The sequence below is a fragment of the Thalassophryne amazonica genome, chromosome 1, assembly GCF_902500255.1.
Source record: "Thalassophryne amazonica chromosome 1, fThaAma1.1, whole genome shotgun sequence".
Taxonomy (NCBI): domain Eukaryota; kingdom Metazoa; phylum Chordata; class Actinopteri; order Batrachoidiformes; family Batrachoididae; genus Thalassophryne; species Thalassophryne amazonica.
The window spans coordinates 107,328,620-107,354,979 of NC_047103.1; the positions used below are offsets into that span (position 1 = coordinate 107,328,620).

General features: G+C 44.0%; 1 protein-coding gene across 1 annotated transcript in view; it reads left to right on the plus strand.

Moving 5' to 3' along the window:
- Positions 1-131: 131 nt before the first annotated feature.
- LOC117512882 overlaps positions 132-26,360 on the plus strand; it is a 42,591-nt gene continuing 16,362 nt past the window's right edge. The window contains exons 1-7 of the mRNA XM_034173122.1: positions 132-255; positions 10,004-10,196; positions 11,460-11,525; positions 12,822-12,887; positions 14,653-14,730; positions 23,004-23,069; positions 25,316-25,381. Coding sequence (XP_034029013.1) covers positions 10,194-10,196; positions 11,460-11,525; positions 12,822-12,887; positions 14,653-14,730; positions 23,004-23,069; positions 25,316-25,381 — 345 coding nt within the window. The 5' untranslated portion in view covers positions 132-255; positions 10,004-10,193. The remainder of the gene's footprint in view (positions 256-10,003; positions 10,197-11,459; positions 11,526-12,821; positions 12,888-14,652; positions 14,731-23,003; positions 23,070-25,315; positions 25,382-26,360) is intronic.

Sequence of the window (26,360 nt, forward strand, 5' to 3'; positions counted from 1 at the left end):
GTGTATTTGCAATCGAAAACATCAAACCATCCACCTTTGTGGTTGAGTATTGTATTGTGGGATTCTCTCAGAAAATAAAGAAGTTGAAGATGATCAATTTCTTTTTGTTTTAGGAAGAGGTGTATTTGCAATCGAAAACATCGAACCATCCACCTTTGTGGTTGAGTATTGTGGGATTCTCTCAGAAAATAAAGAAGTTGAAGACGATCAAGGAACCTACTTGTTTGACTTCAAGTGGAATGGAAAACATTATTGGTAAGTTGTTTGGTTTTTAGATTCCTTTGAAATTCAACAAAAAGCCAAAAGGTTTAAATCAATACAGAGCACAGTGACTGTAAAAATTTTGGAAAAGTCCCAGACTGCAGCTTTCTCCAGACAAACTATTCTCAACATTGGCGTAGCAGTGAACTATTGTTCTGGATTTGAATATCACTTTAAGGTGTACCGTATTTTTCGCACCATAATGCCGTGTTCACACCAGGCGCGACACGAGCGACTGCAGCCACAGGTTGCCATGTAATCCCTATGTAAGGATGCGTTTTGGCGCCAAACCACTCAGCGCGATGCGATGGACGCGAGTGAAGCGATTTTGAGTGTTTTGCGCGTTTGTGGCGCGATATTGCATCGTATCATGTTGCCCTCCTCCCCAAGTTGAAAAATCTGAACTTTTTCATCTCTTTGCACTGCGATGACCAATCAGGGACTGAATATGTAGTGACGTGGAGATGTCTGGAGTTTGACTGAAGATGTGAACATGTCCTGTATCTGGTAGCAGCCTGTGAGCAGGACTTGTGTCTCTTTTGTCCTTTATTTCACAATTATGACAGAGTTTTTGGAGCGAGCAGCAGCACCTCAGGAGCGGGAGCGGAGTTTCTTTTTCTTTTTATTCACGTGCGCGCGAGCGAATCGTCTGTGGAGATTATTTTACTTATTAACTACAGAGATGTATAATAAAGCAAATGATGACTGATTTCTAAACACAATTATGAGTTTTTTGGGGAGAAGAGCGAGCTGCAGCAAGCAGCGGAGTTTTTGTTTTTGTTTTTTTTTTTTTTACATGTGCGCGTGTGAATGGGACAGGAGGTCCTCAAACTCCCCACAGAGGTGGAAGGAGCTGAAAGCGGCCGTCATCCAGATGCAGCTCCTGCAGCAAATAATGATCCTCCTTGAATTCGGAGCTTTCCACCACAACTCGCTCTGTGTCATCAAGATCCGTCATGTTAACTTGACTGACAACCGAAGCCGGCGAGCGGAATGGAAGCTCCTCCTATTTGATGACACACTGGGGCGAATTTTCGCTGCAAAAGCAGAACAACACACCGGGCGAAGGAGGCGTGTCTGTCGCCACGTGACCTCCGCAAATTTGTAGCTTCTGATTGCGTCCGGTGTGAACGCAGCATAAGACGCACTTAAAATCCTTAAATTTTCTCAAAATTTGGCAGTGCGCCTCATAATCCAGCACACCTTATGTATGAATACTTGTTGCGCATACTCACCTGGAACCAATTTTATGAGGTACACTACGTTGATGGATTGTCAGAGTGTGCCCAGCTAACACTGGGACATTGTGTTAACGTTGGTCTTTGGTTGGATATGGGTTGCAACGGCAGACAATGTTAGATAACTAATTATGTAGTGCTGGCAAGCAACCATCATCCAACATCTAGTCAACGTTACACTTGAACTGCAGGTTTTCCTTGCAGCCACATGTGTGAATGTTTTTCTATGAGTGAGCGGTTGTGGCTTCACTTGTGTAGTAGTATAATTAGCCATTATTATCAAGCCAAAGTTAGGTTTGTAAACCCAGTCATGCCAGTAGATGTGACCTGGGTGATGTCAAAAACAGTATATAAGCACACATTACCCAGCACTGAGTTATTTTTTTCCATCTCTCGCATGAGAAGCAGAAGGTTGAGCCTTTATTCAGATTGCTTGTTGATCAGAGCCTCACAACCTTCTGTGGTTGAAGCTGCACATAGATGCCCTCCAGAGGCTGCAAGACCATGAGTTCTTTACTCTGTTCTGCTTACCGCTGTGGGTGAGTAACCCCACTTGGTGCAGGTGTTTAGTTGATTTGGCCTCAGCTCTCGGTGAGTAACTGTTTTTCTATGACTGAGCAGTTGTGGCTTCACTTGTTTTTCCGCTACTGTGTGCGGCACCTGTCGCTCTCGTTTCCTACAAGTGCACGTTAATCTGTTACCGCTACTGAGAGTGGCGCGTGTCGCTCTCGTTTTTCCGAGTGCGTGTTAATTTGTTACCACTAATGTGTATTTGTGTGTGAGACATGCCAGGGCATGTTGCGCTCTAGGACATGCCGCACTGTCGTGACGTTGTGGTATGAATGTTAATTAGTCACTCTGAAGTTATTACACACTGCTGGCTGTTTTTCATGGCACCGTTTGCGCCCGCGTGCCTGTTTCGCTTGCTGCTTTGATATATTACACTGCTACAAGTTTGGACACTGTTGTGAGTGTTTTTTCCGTTCCTGGTCATGCTGCTCCAAACATACAGCTTGCTGGCGCTTTCTTAAATTGACGCTGCTGCACTTGCAAATTTCTCCTGCTGCATTTGAAATTCAGGCTGTGGCTCTTACAAATTGATGCTGTTGCGAGTGGTTTCGCAGCTGTGTTCCACGTGCTGAGTTTGGACACTGTGCTGTGCGGGTTTTTCCGCTCCCTTGTCACTTGTTTCGAACGTGCAGCTCGATGACGTTTCCTTTGAAATTACATTGTAGTTTGGAAGCTATGTTAAGCCCCTTTCACACCGGGGTTGCTCCCAGTTGCTTCCTGTGGTGTCATGATGACACAGGAATTTCTGCGTCACGTGCGCGCAGCAGGGGGCAGAGAGGAGGTGAGAACACAGCCTGCAGGTTCTCTGCACAGAGAAGTCAGTGCGCTCTGAGTTCTGTTATAGTTTATCTTTCCTCCCTTGACCGCGGGATGTGCGCGAACGAACCGTCAAGCAAATTTGGAGATGTCTGGAATTCCACTTGATGTTGACATGTCCTGTCTCAGGACTTACGTCCTTTTTTGTCTGTGATGTGAGAGTTTGAGCAGAGAACAGGGAACTAATGCCTGCAGCCAGACTTTTTTTGTTCACATGTGCGCACGTTTTTTTTTTTTTTTTCTCAGCATGTAATTTTTACTGCATTAAGTACACAGTATAAAAACAATCCTGCGTGATTTATACTGCGGGGACAATGGAACACAGCAGGAATTATAAATCGGCTTCGAGCCACGCCGGGTAACACTTCTTTGCCCCGACTTGCTCTGGAACCACTTCCTTTCTGCATCGAGCACAGGACGCCAAAGATATTAAACAGGTTTAATTTTTCGGCGCCCGACTTGCTTCCTCCTTTGCGCCCTCGCGTTGTTGTGGCGTCGAGCTGCATCGTCTCGGCACTGAGTTGCTTCCACGCGGCATCGTCATAATGACGCACGGCGCAACTGGGATCAACCGGGAGCACCCCCAGTGTGAAAGGGGCTTTATGAGTGTCTGTGCTCCTGTTGCACTGTTGGTCTACATGCATTTGTGGAGTATTCTCAGACATCCCTGCTGGTTGCGAGTGTTTTTGCTCTTTTCCTACAGCATTTGTTTTTCACAGGCTGTGTTTGCCCGCTGCTCTGTGTGTAGTTTTCCACAGTAACTAGGGATACTTTGCGATTTGGTGGCTTACATTTGTAAGTGGGCTGTGAGTGCCACTGCTCACTACTGTTCTTACAACTAATACCTGGGTATGAGCCTGGGACACTGAGTGCTTTCACTCACTGCACCCCAAATTTTGTGTCTCTGTCACTGCTACACCCACACGCGTTAATGTCTACTGCATTGGTGCAAATGTGCAACAGCTGTCTGGTGCATCTGAGCCCAGAAAATGGCCATACGTCATGCCCATCCTGTCTCAAACATGGACACTTGAAACAAGCACTCACAGAAGATGCTTGCTTCAACTGTGTTTCTATGCCATTGACTGACAGATTGGCCAGACTGTCCAGGCTTTAAGCAGCGATGTCCAGAGAGCATCCCCCCTGTTCTTCAACCACAAATTTCCACACTTTAGATGGTCATGCTCCTCAGGTGTCTGAGTCTGGCCTGTTCATTGTTACACGGGCCATTCAGTTGGCCTTGTCATGGTTTGGTGTGGATGCTCCTCCCATGGAGACTGCCTCTTCTAGTGCCTTTTTTTAGGGACACTCAGAAGCCAGCTTTCAGTGTCCCACCCTCCTTGCCATATATTGAAGAGCTGCAGAAGTACTGGCCTGACCCAAAATCCTTCACCCATTTGCCACAGAATTTTAGGGTGCTGTGCACAATGTCTGATGCACCGCAGTATGGCTTAGACCACATGCATCCAGTAGATAATGTTGTTAGTAGCCTGATTGTAGCACCTGCTGATGCTGCCCAGTCAGAGGCCCATTGCCCGTGACCTCAATGTAGAGTCACTGATGACCTCCTTACCAAGAGCTATGACACTGCAGCTTGAATTGGTCATCTGGGGAACTCTCTTTCACCTTGCCCTTGCACTCTTCCGGTCTCTCCAGGATAATGGAGCTGACACTGACACGTAGAGCCTGAGTGATGCTTTGCTCCAGGCTTTTGCCTACATGTCATTGGAGCTTGGCAGACATGCCTGGCACCAGGTGTGGCTGGCTCAGTCTCTTCTGTCTGAGACTTGCAGGGGATCACTGCGCACTCTGCCTATTATCCCAGATCAGGGTTCCAGCAGACCCTGTAGCGGCTGTTCAGGCTAACAGGTTCTTGGCAGCAATTTGCTGAATTACAGAGCACTCCCAGGCACCAACCTAAGTGCACAGATGGCTTCCTTCCAGCTAACTGACATGCTCCCTGGGTGTACCACGTGAGCCCTCTAAGCAGTGTACCTTTTAGCCACACGTGGGTAAGCCACCCATGACTGGATCACCCAGAAATGGCCGCCGTGACGGACAGGACAGTTGTGCTCACCCCTCTAAATCATTGTGGGGCCACAGTAGTCGAGTTTGATGCCAAATACAGGGCCACCGGTCATTTCTCCCAGACACACCTCGACCGGTGGTAGGAATGGTCTCAGATCAACGGGTGATTTCCGCTTTGATCAGGGCTACAATATTCAGTTCAACCGTCGTCCTCCCAAGTTCAATGGTGTAAAGGCCACAGTTGTTACAGGCCCAGAGAGGTCTCGCATTCTCAGGCAGCAGACTCTCGAGCTCCCGAAGAAAGGAGCCATAGAGCGGGTCCACAGTTCAGATCACCCAGGGGGGATGTTCTATTCAACCTGTTTTGTAGTTCGAAAAAAAGGATGGTGGCTTTTGCACCATCCTCGACCTCAGGAAGTTGAATAAGTATGTGAAATTGCTGCATTTTCACATGCTCTGCACAACGGAAGTTCTCCAGACAATTTTGCTGGTGGACTGGTTTACCAGTGTGGACCTGAAGGATACCTATTTTCACATCACACTGTCAGCTCACCACAGGCATTCCTCCGGTTTGCATTTGAAGGACAGGTGTACCAGTTCAGAGCCCTCCCTTTTGGGCTCTCACTTGCTCCTCGTATGCTCACCAGGTGCATGGCAGCAGCACTTTCTCCTTTGCAGGATCGTGGGATACAGATTCTGGACATGGGTTATGGATTCCGTATCTGGACGACTGGCTTGTATACGCACAGAGCTGACAGGAATCACTCACCAATACTTGCACCCTTCTGGAAAATGTGTCACAACTAGGGCTCACTGTGAACTTTGCAAAGAGCTCCTTGAACCCATGCCAACAGGTGGTATTTATTGGCATGGTGGTCAACTCACTGACAGTGACTGCTCATCCATCCCCACAAAGGGTGGATGACATTCTCACTCTGGTCCGTCATCGCAGGAATGCCAGACTGTCTTATGGTCTGCTCCTCCAACTCATGGGGAAACTGATGGCAGTCAGCAGTCATGCCTCTGGGACCCCTGTCTTTGTGCCCCTTACAAATTTGGCTCAACAGCCTGGGTCTCACCCCCACGCTGCATCAACACAGAACTGTGCATCTTCCAGCTCAGTCTGTCCAACATCTTCGCTTCTGGGGGAAAAGGGAGTTGATAACATGTGGTGTTCCTCTGGCGTCTCTAACATCCCACCAGGAGGTCATTGTAACAGATGCATTACTTTCTGACTGGGGTGCAGTGTGGAACCACAGAATGATCAAGGGTGTCTGGGGCCTTCGGGAGTGACTCCAGCACATCAGTGTGCTGGAGTCACAATGTGCTAGCATGGCCCAAGCAGAGGGTCACCCCTTTGAGTCTGGTCTGCTTGAGGGTTCTTCCTCAAAGGGAGTTTTTCCTTACCACTGTTGCTCTGGGGGTTAGTAAGGTTAGACCTTACCTGTGTGAAGCACTTTGAGGCAACTCTGTTGTGATTTGGCACTATATAAATGAAAATAAATTGAAATTAAGGCTGCGTGCTGTCTGCCTAGCTCTGAGCCACTTCTCTCCTGCCCTAGAGGGGAAACATGGGCTTGTTCAGTCAGACAACACATCAACAGTGTATCATTAGAAACCATCAAGGAGGTACCAGGTCTGTTCATTCCCTGAGGGAAGCTCAGGAACTTCTCCAGTGGGCTTTGTCTCACATGCTGAGTTTCAGGGCTGTGCATCTGCCAGACATGCAGAGCTACACTGCAGATTTTCTCTCACATCAGAAACCACCACCGGGCAGGTGGCGCCTCAACCCGGATGTGGTTCAGCTGATCTGGGACAGGTTTGGCAAGGCAGAATCCGCTCTGTTTGCCTCAAACGCCACAACATCTTGTAGCCTGTGGTTCTATCAAAACCACACAGCCCACTGGGCCAGGATGCACTGGCTCACCCTTGGCTGGCCTGTCTACAAGATGCATTTCCTCCTCTTCCGTTGATCATGCTGATACTACACAGAATATGCACAACTCATTACACAGTGCTGCTAGTAGCCCCGTACTGGTCGGGCAGGACATGGTTCCCCATGATTCTGATGCTCCTCAGCGGAGAGCCGTGGCCCCTCCCACAGAGGAGGGACCTTTTGTCTCAGTTGAACAGGAACATTTGGCATCCTCACCTAGAGCGTTGTCAACTATATGTGTGGTCCCTGAAGGGACAGGCTCCATGTTGAGTTCTTGTGATCAAGCTGTAGTGCAGACTATACTGAATGCCCGTGCTCCCTCCACTAGGTCATTGTACGGCAATAGATGGAAGCTTTTTACCAGTTGGTGCAGTACACAAGGTGTGGACCCTGAGCGTTGTCCTGTGCCAGTGCTGCTTAACTATCAAATCAATTTTATTTATATAGCGCCAAATCACAACCGGTTGCCCCAAGGCGCTTTATATTGTAAGGCAAAAGCCATACAATAATTACAGAAAAACCCCAACGGTCAAAACGACCCCCTGTGAGCAAGCACTTGGTGACAGTGGGAAGGAAAAACTCCCTTTTAACAGGAAGAAACCTCTAGCAGAACCAGGCTCAGGGAGGGGCAGTCTTCTGGTGGGACTGGTTGGGGCTGAGGGAGAGAATCAGGAAACAGACATGCTGTGGAAGGGAGCAGAGATCAATCACTAATGATTAAATGCAGAGTTGTGCATACAGAGCAAAAAGAGAAAGAAACACTCAGTGCATCATGGGAACCCCCCCAGCAGTCTTAGTCTATAGCAGCATAACTAAGGGATGGTTCAGGGTCACCTGATCCAGCCATAACTATAAGCTTTAGCAAAAAGGAAAGTTTTAAGCCTAATCTTAAAAGTAGAGAGGGTGTCTGTCTCCCTGATCCGAATTGGGGGCTGGTTCCACAGGAGAGGAGCCTGAAAGCTGAAGGCTCTGCCTCCCATTCTATCAGTCATTGTTTGACAGCGGTCTTTGTCTCTACAATTAAAGTTTATGTTGCTGCTGTCTCTGCTTGCCACATTATGGTAGATGGTCGATCAGTAGGATGGCACCCCCTGATATGTCTCTTTTTAAGAGGTGCTCTTCGCCTTTGGCCTCCGAGGATTGCACGTGTGCCATCCTGGGATCTTCCATTAGTTCTTGAGGATTTATGCTCTTCGCCGTATGAGCCACTGGGTGCCAGTGACCTCAGCTGGTTATCAATTAAGACTGCATTCCTCCTTGCTATTTCATCCGCAAAACGTGTTGGAGAGCTCCATGCCTTGTCAGTTGCTGACAACTGCGTGCACTGCAATTCTGATGGGTCAGGGGTTACTCTATGGCCGAACCCCTCCTTTTTACCAAAGGCAGTTTCATCATTCCATGCTAATCAGCCGGTTACCTGTCTTTACCCCTCAATCTACTGCAGAAGCTAATTCAAGCCCAGGGGTGGGCAGCGAGGGCTGAGACACTGCAGGTTTTCCTTGCAACAGATCACCTCAGCAGGTGGGTTTCTGGATAGCTTCTGCAGTGTCTCGGCCCTTCATGGCACATGATTGCCCACCCCTGTTCAAGACTGTTGTGCCCTATATGTGCACTTTGATGTTATATTGAATTGACAGGTGTGTTTCGCAAAAGTGATGCACTGTTTGTCTGCTATGGGAGCCCTAGGAGGGGCTGCATCTTGTCCAAGCAAAGACTGGCACCATGGGTTGTTAACGTTATATTTCAATCAATCAATTTTTTATATAGCGCCAAATCACAACAAACAGTTGCCCCAAGGCGCTTTATATTGTAAGGCAAGGCCATACAATAATTATGTAAAACCCCAACGGTCAAAACGACCCCCTGTGAGCAAGCACTTGGCTACAGTGGGAAGGAAAAACTCCCTTTTAACAGGAAGAAACCTCCAGCAGAACCAGGCTCAGGGAGGGGCAGTCTTCTGCTGGGACTGGTTGGGGCTGAGGGAGAGAACCAGGAAAAAGACATGCTGTGGAGGGGAGCAGAGATCGATCACTAATGATTAAATGCAGAGTGGTGCATACAGAGCAAAAAGAGAAAGAAACAGTGCATCATGGGAACCCCCCAGCAGTCTACGTCTATAGCAGCATAACTAAGGGATGGTCCAGGGTCACCTGATCCAGCCCTAACTATAAGCTTTAGCAAAAAGGAAAGTTTTAAGCCTAATCTTAAAAGTAGAGAGGGTGTCTGTCTCCCTGATCTGAATTGGGAGCTGGTTCCACAGGAGAGGAGCCTGAAAGCTGAAGGCTCTGCCTCCCATTCTACTCTTACAAACCCTAGGAACTACAAGTAAGCCTGCAGTCTGAGAGCGAAGCGCTCTATTGGGGTGATATGGTACTACGAGGTCCCTAAGATAAGATGGGACCTGATTATTCAAAACCTTATAAGTAAGAAGAAGAATTTTAAATTCTATTCTAGAATTAACAGGAAGCCAATGAAGAGAGGCCAATATGGGTGAGATATGCTCTCACCCGTAATTTCAAGATTACAAGAACGGTGACGTCAACCTTCTCCAGTGAAATGTCATTCAACTGGAGGCATATCCACCTCCTGGGCTGCCCTGAGAAGTGTACCACTGACTGACATCTGTGCTGCAGCAACATGGGCTTCCTCCTGTAGTTTTGCCTGCTTGTACAGAGTGAATGTAACTGCTCCTCACCCTGTGGCGACGGCCGCATTATCGGCCTCCTCAAACTACAGCTGAGGTTGGTAAGTGCACATTTCAGGTTTGGTAAGTGCACACCCCTCAAGACCTTGCTGGTATCAGGTCATCCAGGTGCTAAAGCACTGTCCTCTGGCAGTAAGAAGGAATGAAATAGAACGAGAGTTCTATGAATTCCGGATGACTGCCAGAGTTGGTTGTCACTTGGAGCCTGGGTGATAGATTCCAAAAGAACTGAATGCTGGGTAACATGCACTCATATACTGTTGCTGACGTCACCCAGGTCACACCTACTGGCGTGACTTTGTTGGTATAAGACTCGACCTCTGCGCATGCACGCATGGAATAATCCAGGGGCTAAAGCACCGCCCTCTGGCGGTCATTCGGAATTAATAGAACCATAGTTACATGAGTAACTCTCGTTTTATTTTATTTTCTGTTTTTTTCTTTTCACAGCATAGATGCTTCAAAAGAGGACGGAAAACTTGGACGATTAGTGAACGATGATCACAGAACTCCAAATTGTAAAGTGAAGACCATCGTTGTTGAGGGAAGGCCACACTTGTGCCTTTTTAGTACCAGAAAAATCTTAAAAGATGAGGAAATAACATACCACTATGGTGATTCCTCTTGGCCATGGCGCTCGATGGTGAGAATACACTTACTTGATATTGACATTTTGTGTTTGTTTGTTTTTGTTTTGTTTTGTTTTTTTTAGAGCAGCCATTTGATATTGTGATAATGTGCCTTGTGCCTATTTTGCCAGTGGACAATTTATGTATTCCATCGGTGATGCTGAACATCTGAGCAGGAATACTGTATGTCGTATGATTCGCAAGGTAGTACTTGCTCTATCTAAACTGTTGGATGCATTTGTCGTTTTCCCTGGCCATTTATCCACAATGCAAGTCAAAGAAGGGTTTTATGCAATCGCGGGTAATTACTAATATCAAAATAGGTCTAATGCATGTCCATTAATTAGGCGAAGTGGAGCTTATCAAGCTATGACTATAAACCTACTGTTTTGAAGGATGAAGGATGTTTTTATATTTCATCTTCACCTGCTGCCAGGTACATTTGGCACTGCTATTGCATCTGACATATTGACAGGATTAGGAATAGCAATCATACAGTCAAGGTAGCCTATTTAGGAAACAATAAATTAACCTAACATTTATTAGGAGGCCTATGCCCACTTCTGAATCGTGTTGCATCTGGACGTAATTAATGGAAGAGGGGCATTTATTTTTACACATATCAGACATTCCACGGGTTAATCATCTGTAACAGATTTGGAGAATAATTACGCATTTACCCGATCAGCAATACGTTGGCAACAAGCCTGTCTTGCTTTATTGGCAGACGATGTGTTCGATTTCCCCCTTAACGTTAATTTAAATTCCTTGTACCTCCGCATAATAATCGTGCATTCTTCTCCGGTAAAGTAAGGTGACCACGTCATTATTGAAAAATGGTGACGTGTGCTGCAACCCGCCCCTTTTATGTGAAAGTACACATACTCCACTTAGGTTAACACAGGTTCAACAAATCAACATCTTATTCAGCGTCGTAGTACCGATTAACACCACTTGAGGAAACCAGGTTTTGTCAACCCCAGTTTAAGAGGTTGACCCTGGTTTACATCTGAGTAAGTTAACCCTGCTTCGTACTATAGGCCCCTGTACTTCATTAACGTCTTGGCTTTTAGTTATGAAAATTACTCTCTGCTGTATTGACAAATGTGACTGTAAACTGAATATGATCTTCTTAAGAATTTTTAACATAGTAGAACTTCGTGTCACAAATTGCTAAAAAGATAAAAAAAAAGAATGAAAATTATTGCAGTTTTGAGTTGTCCCCATGTCCTATCTCTCTCTTTCTCTGTCTCTCTCTCCCACACACATATTTACAGGAAATGTGTGATGAGGTGCTGGAGACACAAAACATCGAGAAGCCCTGCTCATCAGAGACAGAGAAAGTAAGTGAACATATCTTCCTTCTTGGTGCTGACTTGTTGTGAGATTTAAGAGAGTGAAGCGTTGTGCTACGCTCTTACACCCTGACTGCTGCCCACAATGGTCTCTATGCACGGACTCTCCTTTGAGGTTGATAGTTACCTTGTAAAACCTTGGGTCATTCCTCAAAATTACTGATGAATGGAAAAATATTGATGTTTGGATTCTATCTCAAATCACCCACTATTGGAGGAATTTCCCAGGTCACCCTCACAGATTCTTTTGAAAAAAATCAGAGGTGCTCCTATAGCACAGATATATAAAAACCCAAAATATTACAGCTGTATCTGAGATAGTGTTGAAACCACAGTCCATGGAAATTTTAGATAATTTTTTGAATTTTACCGAATGAGGCTCTTTGTGCACTTTCTACCGTGAATATCTCCCAGTTGTATAGAATACACAGCTTTGAAAGTCAAAATCAAGGGCTAACCTTTTCTGTAGAACTTGAAAATCTTTTTAGATTATATAAAGCACAGATTTTTTTTTTCTCATTAGTTTTCACATATTAGACCATATCTTTGATTTTTAATTTTGCCTATTTTCAAACCTCATTTGGCCATGTGGTCAGACAAATATCTGTTTCATATTTTCACTATGAGTTGGCACATGACCCAAGACGATATATCAAAATATAGTTATAGTGTTGTTACTGGCCTTTATTCTGGAATTCTAATGTTATTTGTCCAGATTAAATACTTGCATATGTATGATGGTGAAATGATTAAATTGAATTACTGCTTCAAATAGATTTTTCACAGCAGTAATTAGTTTCATTCTTATTTTAGTTGAAAACAATGAAAAACCAACACTGTTATCCAGTTCATCACATTTATTAAATGTTACAAACTCGACAGGTGTCGACAAGCTTTTACGTGTAAATAATCCCCACAGCATAAGTTCTTAAATCAGAAATGTCCATCAGTTTTAACCAGTTACATTTTAACCTACTTTGGTTACGTTTTTACACACAAAAACTTGTAAGTTGGGTTTAGTGGGACATGTGATTGAGACAGGCCCATTTGAAGCCTTTCACGGCGGATGTCGATGTGTACTCACACACACACACACACACACACACACACAGGCCGACTCTAAGGCGGTTAATAAGGACATGTTTATGAGAACATTGTCAATGTGGGGGATGGGCGACTAACTTGTTTGCACAGTGGTGAATGCAGTTCAATTGTATTTGTCTTTTCAAGGAGTTTTCTAAGTTGTCCTGACGCTGTGTTCCTCTCTCACACACACATTTACAGGAAATGTGTAATGAGGCACTGGGGACAGAGAACATCGAGAAGCCCTGCTCATCAGAGACAGCGAAAGTAAGTCAACATGTCTTCCTTCTTATGCTGGATTTATACATAACGACGGCAAGTCACGAATGCCACGAAGTATACATTCTTGGCTGCCGATCACGAATGTGATGATTCGGGGCAGAGGCATTGGGTGTCCTCAGGAACTGCTGCATCCTGTTACTACACGTAAAGATTAATGGTACGTGTTGCTGGAGAGTTATCAAGATCCATTACGCACAGTCAAGGATAATGTTCCGCATTATGCACAATAGCGCACAACAGCGTAATGAATTGCCTCCCCACACATCCCCATATTCATCCTACCATCAGTTGCTGAACAATTCAGATCACTCCAGGTTGCTCCTCAAAATCCACAGTAGAAGAACTTTGTGACTGCATGCTTAGTTGGGCTATGTGCCATGGAGTGGCGCAGAGAGGAGGAGAGAGCCAGATGTGTGGCCCCTTATTGTTATGCGTGATAGCGTGCAACAGCGCATTAGTTACATTCTGAATTGTCTCCCCACACATTCCCATATTCATCCTACCGTCAGTTGCTGAACAATTTTATTTATTTTATTTAACCTTTATTTTACCAGGGAAGTCCCATTGAGATTAAGAACCTCTTTTTCGAGGGAGCCCTGGCCAAGATGCAGCAATAAAAATACAGTTACCGTATAACAAATAAATTAATTAATTACAGGTACATGTGAAGGAGGCTGTCTCAAGTGCTCTCAGTCTGGCTTTAAAGGCATTTAATGTGATTAGTTCTGTAAGTTTCCAGTCCTTTTGCAAAGTGTCCCATGAAGAAGGGGCAGAAAAGGTGAAGGACCTTTTTCCAGTTTCAGTGCAGACATAAGGAACAGAGAGTAGCAAATGTTCGTTGGAATGCAAACCATAAGAATCAACACTTCTCTGTGTGATTTAAGTTACAGATGTACGAGGGCAGTAATCCAAGCATGGCCTTATAAATAAAAGTATACCAGTGAACCAACCTCCTGGTGGACAAAGAAGGCCATCTCACTCGAGAATATAGTTCACAATGTTGAGTCAGGGTCCTACAGTTTGTAATGAACCTCAAGGAAGCATGATATACAGAATCAATCTTTCTCAGGCACTGAGCTGAAACATTCATATATAACAGGTCACCATAATATAAAATAGATTAAAAATTTTTTTGCAGTAACAAGGTGCTTTTTAACCTCAAAAGAAAAACATTTATTTTGAAAGAAAAATCCCAGTTTCAATTTGAGTTTCTTCACAAGATTCTCAATGTGGGGTTTAAAGGTAAGCGTGTCATCAAGCAAGATACCAAGATATTTGTATGAATGAACCACCACAATTTAATTTCCCTCAAGCGTGGACACTGTAGGGGCAGTTTGAGGACCTTTTCTAGAATTTGAAAATAACATGAATTTAGTTTTGTCAGAGTTAAGGACAAGTTTTACAATCCCTGGCAAAAATTATGGAATCACCGGCCTCAGAGGATGTACATTGAGTTGTTTAAGTAGAAAAAAGCACATCACAGACATGACACAACACTAAAGTCATTTCAAATGGCAACTTTCTGGCTTTAAGAAACACTATAATTTGAAGCCTTTCACGGCGGATGTCCATGTGTACTCACACACACAGGCCGACTCTAAGGCGGTTAATAAGGACTTATTTATGAGAACGTTGTCAATGTGGGGGATGGGCAACTAACCTGTTTGCACAGTGGTGAATGCAATTCAATTGTAGTTGTCTTTTCAAGGAGTTTTATAAGTTGTCCTGACACTGTGTTCCTCTCCCACAGACACATTTACAGGAAATGTGTAATGAAGCGCTGGGGACACAGAACATTGAGAAGCCCTGCTCATCAGAAACAGAGAAAGTAAGTGAACATATCTTCCTTCTTATGCTGCATTTACACATAACGACGGCAAGTCACGAATGCCACGAAGAATACATTCTTGGCCGCTGATCACGAATGTGATGATTTGAGGCAGAGGCATCAGGCGTCCTCAGAAACTGCTTCAACCCGTTACCACGCGTAACAGTTGCATGTGTTGGTGGAGATTATCAGGAACCATTACGCACAGGCAAGAATAATGTTCCGTATTGTTGCACGCAACACCGCATTCGTTACATTCTGAATTGTCTCCCCACACATCCCCATATTCATCCTACCCTTAGTTGCTGAACAATTCAGATTACTCCAGGTTGCTCCTCAAAATCCACAGCAGAAGAACTTTGTGACTGCATGCTTAGTTGGGCTCTCTGCCATGGAGTGGCGCAAAGAGGAGGAGGAGACTGAGAGAGCCAGATGTGTGGCTCCACGCGGCTCTCATCTCAGTTGTTTTTCCAATCATCAGGTGCAGCAGCGGTAGGTAGAACACCTGCAGGAGCCCACTGATGAGCATTGGAATGAGACTTGCTAGATGACTTGGTGTCACTGTCCGACTTCATCATATTGCAGCACTGAAACTGAATGCGGTGCAGCAGACTTTAATTGTGTGCACGTCAGAGAAGAACACTGTCACGCTCTATTAAGGATCACCACTAATCAAGACAGATCAACATGCTCAGTTGCAACCTCCACGCCATGAGGCGAAATGAGGGTGGTGTGTGACATTCATGGAAGATTTTCTGGCAGCCAAAAACATGCTTCACGAAAATCACAAATATCACGCACCAACACACATTACAACCCCAATTCCAATGAATTTTGGACAAATGTAAATAAAAAGAAATAAAGTGATTTGCAAATCCTTTTCAACCTATACGAGGTATGTTAGAAAAGTATCCGAACTTTTTATTTTTTGCAAAAACCTGATGGATTTAAATCACGTGTGCTTGCATGAGCCAACCTTGAACCTTCGTGCGCATGCATGAATTTTTTCACGCCTATTGATTTTGTCATTTGCTTGTAAGCAGCCTTTGTGTAAGGACAGAGCCATCAACATGCTGAAATGACCAGATCATTTCCAAAGTGAACGCTGTGGTGATGCGCGACCGTCGTGTGACTAGATAGATAGATAGCTTTATTTATCATTGTCATAACAACAAGATTTGCACACTCACATACCACAGACAAACTGCAATTAATCCACAATTATTACTTGTTCACCGTAATAATGGCACACATCAGAAATTAAGATAACACATATACATTTGACATTGTTATGTGCACTAAAACCTGAACAGTCTGTTTTCCCAATTGAGGCGATGTGGTGTGTTACAGCCGCTGCAACATTGAGTCGTGCCGTAAGTCAGCCAGCTTGGGAAAGTGACGTTGACGCCACTGGAGAGGGGAGGTGTTGAGGAGATGCGACCGCCCTCATCGGGGTCCCAAGCTGTCCCAAGCGTTGCTCGCTCTCCACCGTTGTGGGGACGTCTTTAAACCGGTTGTAACACTCCTTAATCTGTGTGATGCCCATAGGATCGTCACCGAAAGCCATCTGAATCTTACGAATGCATTCCACCTGGCTGTAGCCCAGTTTCTGGCAAAATTTGATGCAGTCGCGCTGCTCCAGTCATTCAGCCATTTTCCTCACAATGAAAAAATGATGAGCGCACACACGTCCTCACACAAAGGCTGCTTACAAGCAAATGACGCAATCGACAGGCGTGAAAAAATTCACGCATGCGCACAAAGGTTCAAGGTTGGCTCATGCAAGCACACGTGATTCAAATCCATCAGGTTTTTGCAAAAAATAAAAAGGTCCGATACTTTTCTAACAGACCTCGTATTCTATTGAATACACCACAAAGACAAGATATTAATGTTCAAACTGATAAACTTTGTTTTTGTGCTAATATTTGCTCTTTTTGAAATGGATGCCTGCAACACATTTCAAAAAACCTGGGAGAGTGGTATGTTTACCACTGTGCTACATCGCCTTTCCTTCTAACAACACTCAATAAGCTTTTGGGATCTGAGGACGCTAACTGTTGAAGCTTTGTAGGTGGAATTCTTTCTCAATCTTAGTTGATGTACAACTTCAGTTGTTCAACAGTCCGGGGTCTCCGTTGTCATATGTTGCACTTCATAATGCGCCACACATTTTCAATGGGCGACAGGTCTGGATTGCAGGCAGGCCAGTCTAGTACCCGCACTCTTTTACTTTGAAGCCACGCTGTTGTAACGTGCAGAATATGGCTTGGCATTGTCTTGCTGAAATAAGCAGGGACGTGCATGAAAGACGTTGCTTGGATGGCAGCATGTGTTGCTCCAAAATCTGGATGTACCTTTCAGCATTGATGGTGCCATCACAGATGTGTAAGTTGCCCATGCCATGGGCACTAACACACCCCCATACCATCACAGATGCTGGCTTTTAAACTTTGCGCTGGTAACAATCTGGATGGTCTTTTTCCTCTTTTGTCCAGACGTCATGACGTCCATGAATTTCAAAAACAATTTGAAATGTGGGCTCATCAGACCACAGCACACTTTTCCACTTTGCGTCTGTTCATTTCAAATGAGCTCGGGCCCAGAGAAGGCGGCGGCGTTTCTGGGTGTTGTTGATGTACAGTGAGGAAAATAAGTATTTGAACACCCTACGATTTTGCAAGTTCTCCCACTTAGAAATCATGGAGGAGTCTGAAATTTTTATCTTAGATGCATGTCCACTGTGAGAAACATAATCTAAAAAATAAATAAATAAATAAATAATAAAATAAAATAAAATTCCTTGGAATTGAACATTAAGAAACATTGTTCTTAAACTGTTGGACTATTTTCATGCAGTTGTTCACAAAGGGATGATCCTTGCCCCATCTTTGCTTGTGAATGGCTGAGACTTTTGGGGATGCTCCTTTTATACCCAATCATGAGTGTCCTCAGTTCCCAAATGCTTATTGAGTGATGTTAGAAGGAAAGGTGATGTAACACATCGGTAAACATAGCACTGTCCCACTGTTTTTGAAATGTGTTGCAGGCATCCATTTCAAAATGAGCAAATATTTGCACAAAAACAAAGTTTATCAGTTTGAACATTAAATATCTTGTCTTTGTGGTGTATTCAATTGAATGTAGGTTGAAAAGGATTTGCAAATCATTGTATTCTGTTTTTATTTACATTTTATACAATGTCCCAACTTCATTGGAATTAGTGTTGTATTTTTCAAACCCTCATTTGGCCATGTGGTCAGATAAATAACTTTCAAATTTTCACCATGAGTTGGTACATGTCTGAAGATATGATCAAAATATAGTGTTGTCACTGATCTTTATTCTTTAGTTCTGATGTTATTTTTCCATATTAAATACTTGCAAAGGTATGATGGAGGTGAATTTATTAAATTGAATTACTACGGCAAGTGATAATACCCCTGTCACACATAGCCAGAATCACGCAGATTGGTGCCGGATTAATGAATTGGCACACATCCGAAAGGTGTCAGATTTCATTTCCAAAATGTTGTGACAGCCGTCTGCGGGACTCCACACAGTTGGTCAAAATCTGCCGATGGCCTTGAGTGTGACGCACTTTCATAATTCTCTGGGAGCAGTTGAGATGGGACTCCTATCCGACAGCGATCCATGTGTAATCTGACTATATTATCTGACTGCAATTTACATATTTTGACAGCAATTGAAATGATCTCATCACAGTTGATTGAACTCTGAGATCGATTGGTCCCAGCAAGGCCTGCTGATATGTTGTTCCACGTTTGTCCACCTCCACTGGACCTCAGCCAGGGAGAGTGAAGGAAATGTCGTCATGTTATAAACATGTACGTGACACTGTGCGCATGTTAGAAGCTTGGTGCAGTGTCCAACAGCGCAGTTGAACCCGGATTTCACCATCGTAACACAAGTATTCTTACACGTTCAGCTCCTAAGTCTGTTGCAGGTATGATGTGTAAATGTTTGCCAAGCACGGGATGACATAAATAAACATGTAACTCACCTCCGGTGCCCCGAGTTCCACAGCGCAGACAGCTGGTCCCTTTCACCCTGCTGCTCTGTGTGCTGTCAATCAGATGACAAAAGTATAATCCACCTCTGATATACAAGAGTAGGCTGAAAGGTTCTAAGGCTCACCATGAAGGAGTAATGCCAGTTCAGTGAAACTTAGTCATCAGAAGAGTTTAACTTGATGCATGCCAAGTGTGTTGTTTGTTTGCAGATGATATACTAGTTTATGGTTCATAGCTGAGTTTGAAAGTTCGTGGTAGCGGGTTTCAGGGAAAATGGACAAAATCTGGCATTGTAGTGTCATTAAAAACCTGCAGAAGAAGGTGTTAACGCCCAAGGACATTCATACCGATATGGTTGCGACTTTAGGGCATAATGCTTCCTCCATATCTACAGTGCAGAAGTGGGCAGCTGAATTTAAGAGGGGTAGAGAGAGTCTTGAAGATGACCCAAGGTCTGGATGGCATGTAACAGCCACAACCTAGAAAAACATTGACCTTGTTCATGAAATGGTGATGGACGACATGCGATTGAGGATAAATCAGCTAGCAGATGCTGTAGGAATATCCCATGAAAGAGTTGAACACATTCTTCATGAAGAACTTGGCATGTCAAAGGTTTCTCAACGCTGGGTGCCACGTCTTCTGACGTGTGATCAAAAATGCACCAGACTGGTCATGTCGAAGACGAATGTGGAACGTTTTGAAGAGGATCCAACTGATTACACGGAACGTTTTCTTACCCAGGATGAGTGTTGGGTTCACCACTTTGAACCAGAGACAAAAAGACAATCAATGCAGTGGAAACACCCAGGGTCACCACCTCCAAAGAAAGCCAAGGTTGTTTCATCTGCTGGGAAGGTCATGGCCTCAGTTTTCTGGGATGCCAAGGGCATTGTGTTCGTGGACTGCCTTAAAAAGGGACAAACCATCAACGGAGAGTACTATTCTAACTTACTGAGACAGTTACACAAGGCTATAAAAAAGAAACATCCAGGAAAACTGAGGAAAGGAGTGTTTTCCATCAAGACAGTGCTCCAGCTCACAAGTCAATGGTGGGCATGCCTACTGTGCACGAATGTGGCTTCGAATTGGTAGATCATCCACCATACTCCCCCCACTTGGCAACATCGGACTTCCATCTGTTTCCAAACCTGAAAAAAAAAAAACTTAGCGGGGAAGCAATATCAGAGTGATAATGAGGTGATAGCAGCCATTGAGGACTATTTTGACTCTCAAGATGAAAGCTTCTACATCAAGGGGATTGAAGCACTGCAGCACCACTGGAAAAAGTGTGGAGCTAAAAGGGGACAATGTTGAAAAATAATCTAAATTGGTTTAATTCCACAACTGCATCATAGTGAGCCTTAGAACTTTTCAGCCTTCTCTCATAATTAAATCCCATGTGAAGTGCCCTCCTGCACCAATTATCCAATTGCATTTGTGTTAAGATGCATATGAAGTAACATAACACCAAAAAATAACATTTAAGAAAAGAGAAAGCCCACTAGCTCCATCTGAAAGTTGCACACGTGGGAAGTTGGTGCACTGACAGCATAATTAGCAGCAATTGAGTGGCTGGTACAGTGTTCATGAACACACATACACAAAACTGAGTGATCATTGCGGCCTCACACTCGCACACTGCTTTGATCACCTGTTATGCACACTCACAGTGGCTCCTTCAGCCATTGTGAAAACATGCGCAGCTGAGTGGACACACACTCATTACTCAAATCACCTGTTCTACACGTGTACATGCGTGCACTCAGTCATGTGAGACAGACGCTGATGAGAGGTCAGTTTAGCGCTGGGAATGTGAGGAAAAGCGGAAATTGAGTGGGTGGGTGGGTGAGTAACAGCTCCAGTGTCGCTGCTGTCTGACAGCACTCTGTGTCATCTGACTGGCATCTGAAATATGTTTGGGCTGCATCCTGCAGGTGTGCACGAGGCAGTCTGGATGCGTTCAGGCCACGGAAGACCACGCCTCTTTTTTTGCAGACTGCGTCAGATTATGAAAATATTTGCCATGTCGGAATGGCTCCTCCACATTCTTGCTATGTGAGACAGTGGCTTAAGTTTCAGCGCTGCCAAATAGACTTTTCACAGCAGCAGGGCTTAATGTGAGGGGGAGCAAGCCGGAGCGCGCTGTGGAACCTCTGACGTTGGCTCCGCCAGCTATTAATCCCTTTATCTATGACGATGGCGCCCACCCCATATTTTTTCAACAAATTTCAACACTGACAGTAAGCCAAGAACCCGTGCGTTCCAACAGTATGCTATATGTTGCATATATTACGGTAAAGTGCGTTCGGTGACTTTTGAAACGAGAGAAAAGTATGAAAAAGAGCGCAAAAGTGACAGAAAAGTACAGAGACAGACGGCAAACATAAATGTAGTAATTTTTGAGGAAAAGGCAGGGTGTTAGTGTCATTTGTGAAGGTGTGTGAGTGTGCAGTTTATTTTAAGTGTGGCGCACAGCATTGTTCGGAAGCCTCCCCCCTCCACCCTTCTTTTTTTTCTGCACCGGAGCCACCCATCTTCTGTGCTCCGGGACCTCCCACTTTACAAATTAAGCACTGCACAGCAGTAATTAGTTTAATTCATATTTTAGTTGAAAACACAGACGTGCGGAGGAGTTCGGCGCATCGCGGCGGAGCTGCATGGCGCAAAGAAACGCAGTGATGAAGCCTCACAGGACATGTTCTGGCATGTCCAGCTCATGCACAATCACAATCGGATAATCACACGACTGGAAAGCAACCGGAATCCGTCTGAAATCCACCTGAAAGCTGTCCTGAGAGACCAACACCGAGGTGGTTTCGTGCCGCGTCCCTCCGCTTCTTTTTCCATGAAAAAAAAACAAAAACTCCTGTAACGGTGGAATGTGCCAAAAAAGTGCTGATGTCCACATCTTCTGCCTTTTTCTGAAAGTCAGACGAGGTCCCGGATCAACAAAGCTTTCACGTTGGAAATGATCTGGTTGTCTGTGCGGGGTGTCAGCCTGTCCATCGGCGCTGGGAGCGCTCCATGCTGTCAGCAGTTGTGGGCCGTCCTTAAAGCAGCAGTAACACTCCTTAATCTGTTTAATCCCCATAAAATTGTCCCTGAAAGCCATATTAATTTTTCGAACGGTGTCCACCTGGAGGTCTCTCACAGTTTCTGGAAAAAAATTGATGCAGCAAAGATCCAAATCGTTCAGACATTTATTCACAATAAAAAATAGACGAGAGGGTGCACCACACCTCACTCAAAGCCTGCTCACAGGCGAATGATGCAACCGACAGGCATGAAAAAACTCACGCATGCGCACGAGGGTTCAAGCTTGGCTGACGCAATCACACGTGATTCAAATCCAGATGGTTTTTGAAAAAAATAAGGGCGGATACTTTCCTCACAGACCTCGTACATTATATAAAGTACAGATTTTTTTTTTCCTCATTAGTTTTGACATATTAGACCATAGCTATCAGAAAAGCAACCTGTTGCTACTTCTGGAAAGGCACAATTGTTAGATATATGCTTGATTTTTAATTTTGCCATTTTCAAACCTCATTTGGCCATGTGGTCAGACAAATATCTGTTTCATATTTTCACTATAAGTTGGCATATGACTGAAGACAATATATCAAAATATAGTTATAGTGTTGTTACTGGCCTTTATTCTGGAGTTCTAATGTTATTTTTCCAGATTAAATACTTGCATCTGTATGATGAAGGTGAAATTATTAAATTGAATTACTGCTTCAAATAGACTTTTCACAGCAGTAATTAGTTTAATTCTTATTTTAGTTGAAACAATGAAAAACCAACACTGTTATCCAGTTCATCACATTTATTAAATGTTAGACTCCACAGGTGTCGACAAGCTTTTACGTGTAAATAATCCCCACAGCATAAATTCTTAAATCAACAAAGTCCATCAATTTTAACCAATTACATTATAACCTACTTTGGTTACGTTTTTACACACAAAAACTTGTAAGTTGGATTTAGTGGGACATGTGATTGAGACAGGCCCACTTGAAGCCTTTCACGGCGGATGTCGATGTGTACTCACACACACACAGGCCGACTCTAAGGCGGTTAATAAGGACGTGTTTATGAGAACATTGTCAATGTGGGGGATGGGCGATTAACTTGTTTGCAGAGTGGTGAATGCAATTCAATAGTATTTGTCTTTTAAAGGAGTTTTCTAAGTTGTCCTGATCCTGTGTTCCTCTCTCACACACACATTTACAGGAAATATGTAATGAGGCGCTGGGGACACAGAACATCGAAAAGCCCCGCTCATCAGAAGCAGAGAAAGTAAGTGAACATATCTTACTTCTTATGCTGCATTTATACATAACGACGGCAAGTCACGAATGCCACGAAGTATACATTCTTGGCCACTGCTCACGAAAGTGATGATTTAAGGAAGAGGTGTTCTCAAGAACTGCTGCAATCCGTTACCACGCGTGAGGATTAATGTCACGTATTGGTGGAGATTATCAGGAACCATTACGCACGGTCAAGAATAATGTTCCGTGTTGTTATGCGTGATAGCGCGTAACAGTGCATTCGTTAAGTTCCGAATTGTCTCCCCACACACCCCCATATTCATCCTACTGTCAGTTGCTGAACAATTCAGATCTCTCCAGTTTGCTCCTAAAAATCAACAGCAGAAGAACTTTGTGACTGCATGCTTAGTTGGGCTCTTTGCCTTGGAGTGGCGCAGAGAGGAGGAGGAGACTGAGAGAGCCAAATGTGTGGCTCCACGCGGCTCTCGTCTCACTTGTTTTCGCAAACATCAGGCACAGCAGCAGCAGGTGGAACACCTGCAGGAGCGCACTGATGAGCATTGGAATGAGACTTTTAGTTGACTTGGCGTCACTGTCCTTCAGGATACTGCAGCAATGAAACTGAATGCGGTGCAGCAGGGTTCAATTGTGTGCACATCAGAGAAGGACAGTGTCACGCTCTATTAAGGATCACCACTAATCAAGATGGATCAACACGCTCGGTTGCAACCTCCACGACATGAGGCGTAATGAGGGTGGTGCGTGACATTCGTGGAATATTTTTTGACAGCCAAAAACATGCTTCACGAACATCACAAGTATCACGCACCAACACGCATTATCAAGAAACCTATTCAGATGCGTTAAGTCACGTAAAGAATGTCAGGAATGTGCCAAGAATAACTCCATATGATATTCGTAACGTGTCTTGACTATGTGTAAACGCACCATTAGTGCTGACTTGTTCTGAGATTTAAGAGAGTGAAGTGTTGTGCTATGCTCTTAAACCCTGACTGCTGCCCACATGGTCACTATACACGGACTCTGCTTTGAGGTTGATAGTTACTTTGTAAAACCTTGGGTCATTCATCAAAAATATTAATGAATGGAAAAATTTTGCTGTTTGGATAAGGGTCATTCCATCTGAAATCACCCAATATTGGAGGAATTTACCAGGTCACCCTCTCAGATTCTTCTGAAAAATAATCAGAGGTGCTCCTAGAGCACAGATATATAAAAACCCAAAATATTAGAGTTGTATCTGAGTTAGTGTTGAAACCACAGCTCCTGGAAATTTTTGATAATTTTTTGAATTTTACCAAATGAGACTCTTTGTGCACTTCCAACCATGAATATCTCCCAATTGTACAGAATACACAGCTTTGAAAGTCAAAAGCAAGGGCTAACCTTTTCTGTAGAACTTGAAAATCTTTTTACATTATATAAAGTACAGATTTTTTTTCCTCATTAGTTTTGACATATTAGACCATAGCTATCAGAAAAGCAACCTGTTGCTACTTCTGGAAAGGCACAATTGTTAGATATATGCTTGATTTTTAATTTTGCCATTTTCAAACCTCATTTGGCCATGTGGTCAGACAAATATCTGTTTCATATTTTCACTATAAGTTGGCATATGACTGAAGACAATATATCAAAAATATAGTTATAGTGTTGTTACTGGCCTTTATTCTGGAGTTCTAATGTTATTTTTCCAGATTAAATACTTGCATCTGTATGATGAAGGTGAAATTATTAAATTGAATTACTGCTTCAAATAGACTTTTCACAGCAGTAATTAGTTTAATTCTTATTTTAGTTGAAACAATGAAAAACCAACACTGTTATCCAGTTCATCACATTTATTAAATGTTACAGACTCCACAGGTGTCGACAAGCTTTTACGTGTAAATAATCCCCACAGCATAAATTCTTAAATCAACAAAGTCCATCAATTTTAACCAATTACATTATAACCTACTTTGGTTATGTTTTTACACACAAAAACTTGTAAGTTGGATTTAGTGGGACATGTGATTGAGACAGGCCCACTTGAAGCCTTTCACGGCGGATGTCGATGTGTACTCACACACACACAGGCCGACTCTAAGGCGGTTAATAAGGACGTGTTTATGAGAACATTGTCAATGTGGGGGATGGGCGATTAACTTGTTTGCAGAGTGGTGAATGCAATTCAATAGTATTTGTCTTTTAAAGGAGTTTTCTAAGTTGTCCTGATCCTGTGTTCCTCTCTCACACACACATTTACAGGAAATATGTAATGAGGCGCTGGGGACACAGAACATCGAAAAGCCCCGCTCATCAGAAGCAGAGAAAGTAAGTGAACATATCTATCTTCTTATGCTGCATTTATACATAACGACGGCAAGTCACGAATGCCACGAAGTATACATTCTTGGCCACTGCTCACGAAAGTGATGATTTAAGGAAGAGGTGTTCTCAAGAACTGCTGCAATCCGTTACCACGCGTGAGGATTAATGTCACGTATTGGTGGAGATTATCAGGAACCATTACGCACGGTCAAGAATAATGTTCCGTGTTGTTATGCGTGATAGCGCGTAACAGTGCATTCGTTAAGTTCCGAATTGTCTCCCCACACACCCCCATATTCATCCTACTGTCAGTTGCTGAACAATTCAGATCTCTCCAGTTTGCTCCTAAAAATCAACAGCAGAAGAACTTTGTGACTGCATGCTTAGTTGGGCTCTTTGCCTTGGAGTGGCGCAGAGAGGAGGAGGAGACTGAGAGAGCCAAATGTGTGGCTCCACGCGGCTCTCGTCTCACTTGTTTTCGCAAACATCAGGCACAGCAGCAGCAGGTGGAACACCTGCAGAAGCGCACTGATGAGCATTGGAATGAGACTTTTAGTTGACTTGGCGTCACTGTCCTTCAGCATACTGCAGCAATGAAACTGAATGCGGTGCAGCAGGGTTCAATTGTGTGCACATCAGAGAAGGACAGTGTCACGCTCTATTAAGGATCACCACTAATCAAGATGGATCAACACGCTCGGTTGCAACCTCCACGACATGAGGCGTAATGAGGGTGGTGCGTGACATTCGTGGAATATTTTTTGACAGCCAAAAACATGCTTCACGAACATCACAAGTATCACGCACCAACACGCATTATCAAGAAACCTATTCAGATGCGTTAAGTCACGTAAAGAATGTCAGGAATGTGCCAAGAATAACTCCATATGATATTCGTAACGTGTCTTGACTATGTGTAAACGCACCATTAGTGCTGACTTGTTCTGAGATTTAAGAGAGTGAAGTGTTGTGCTATGCTCTT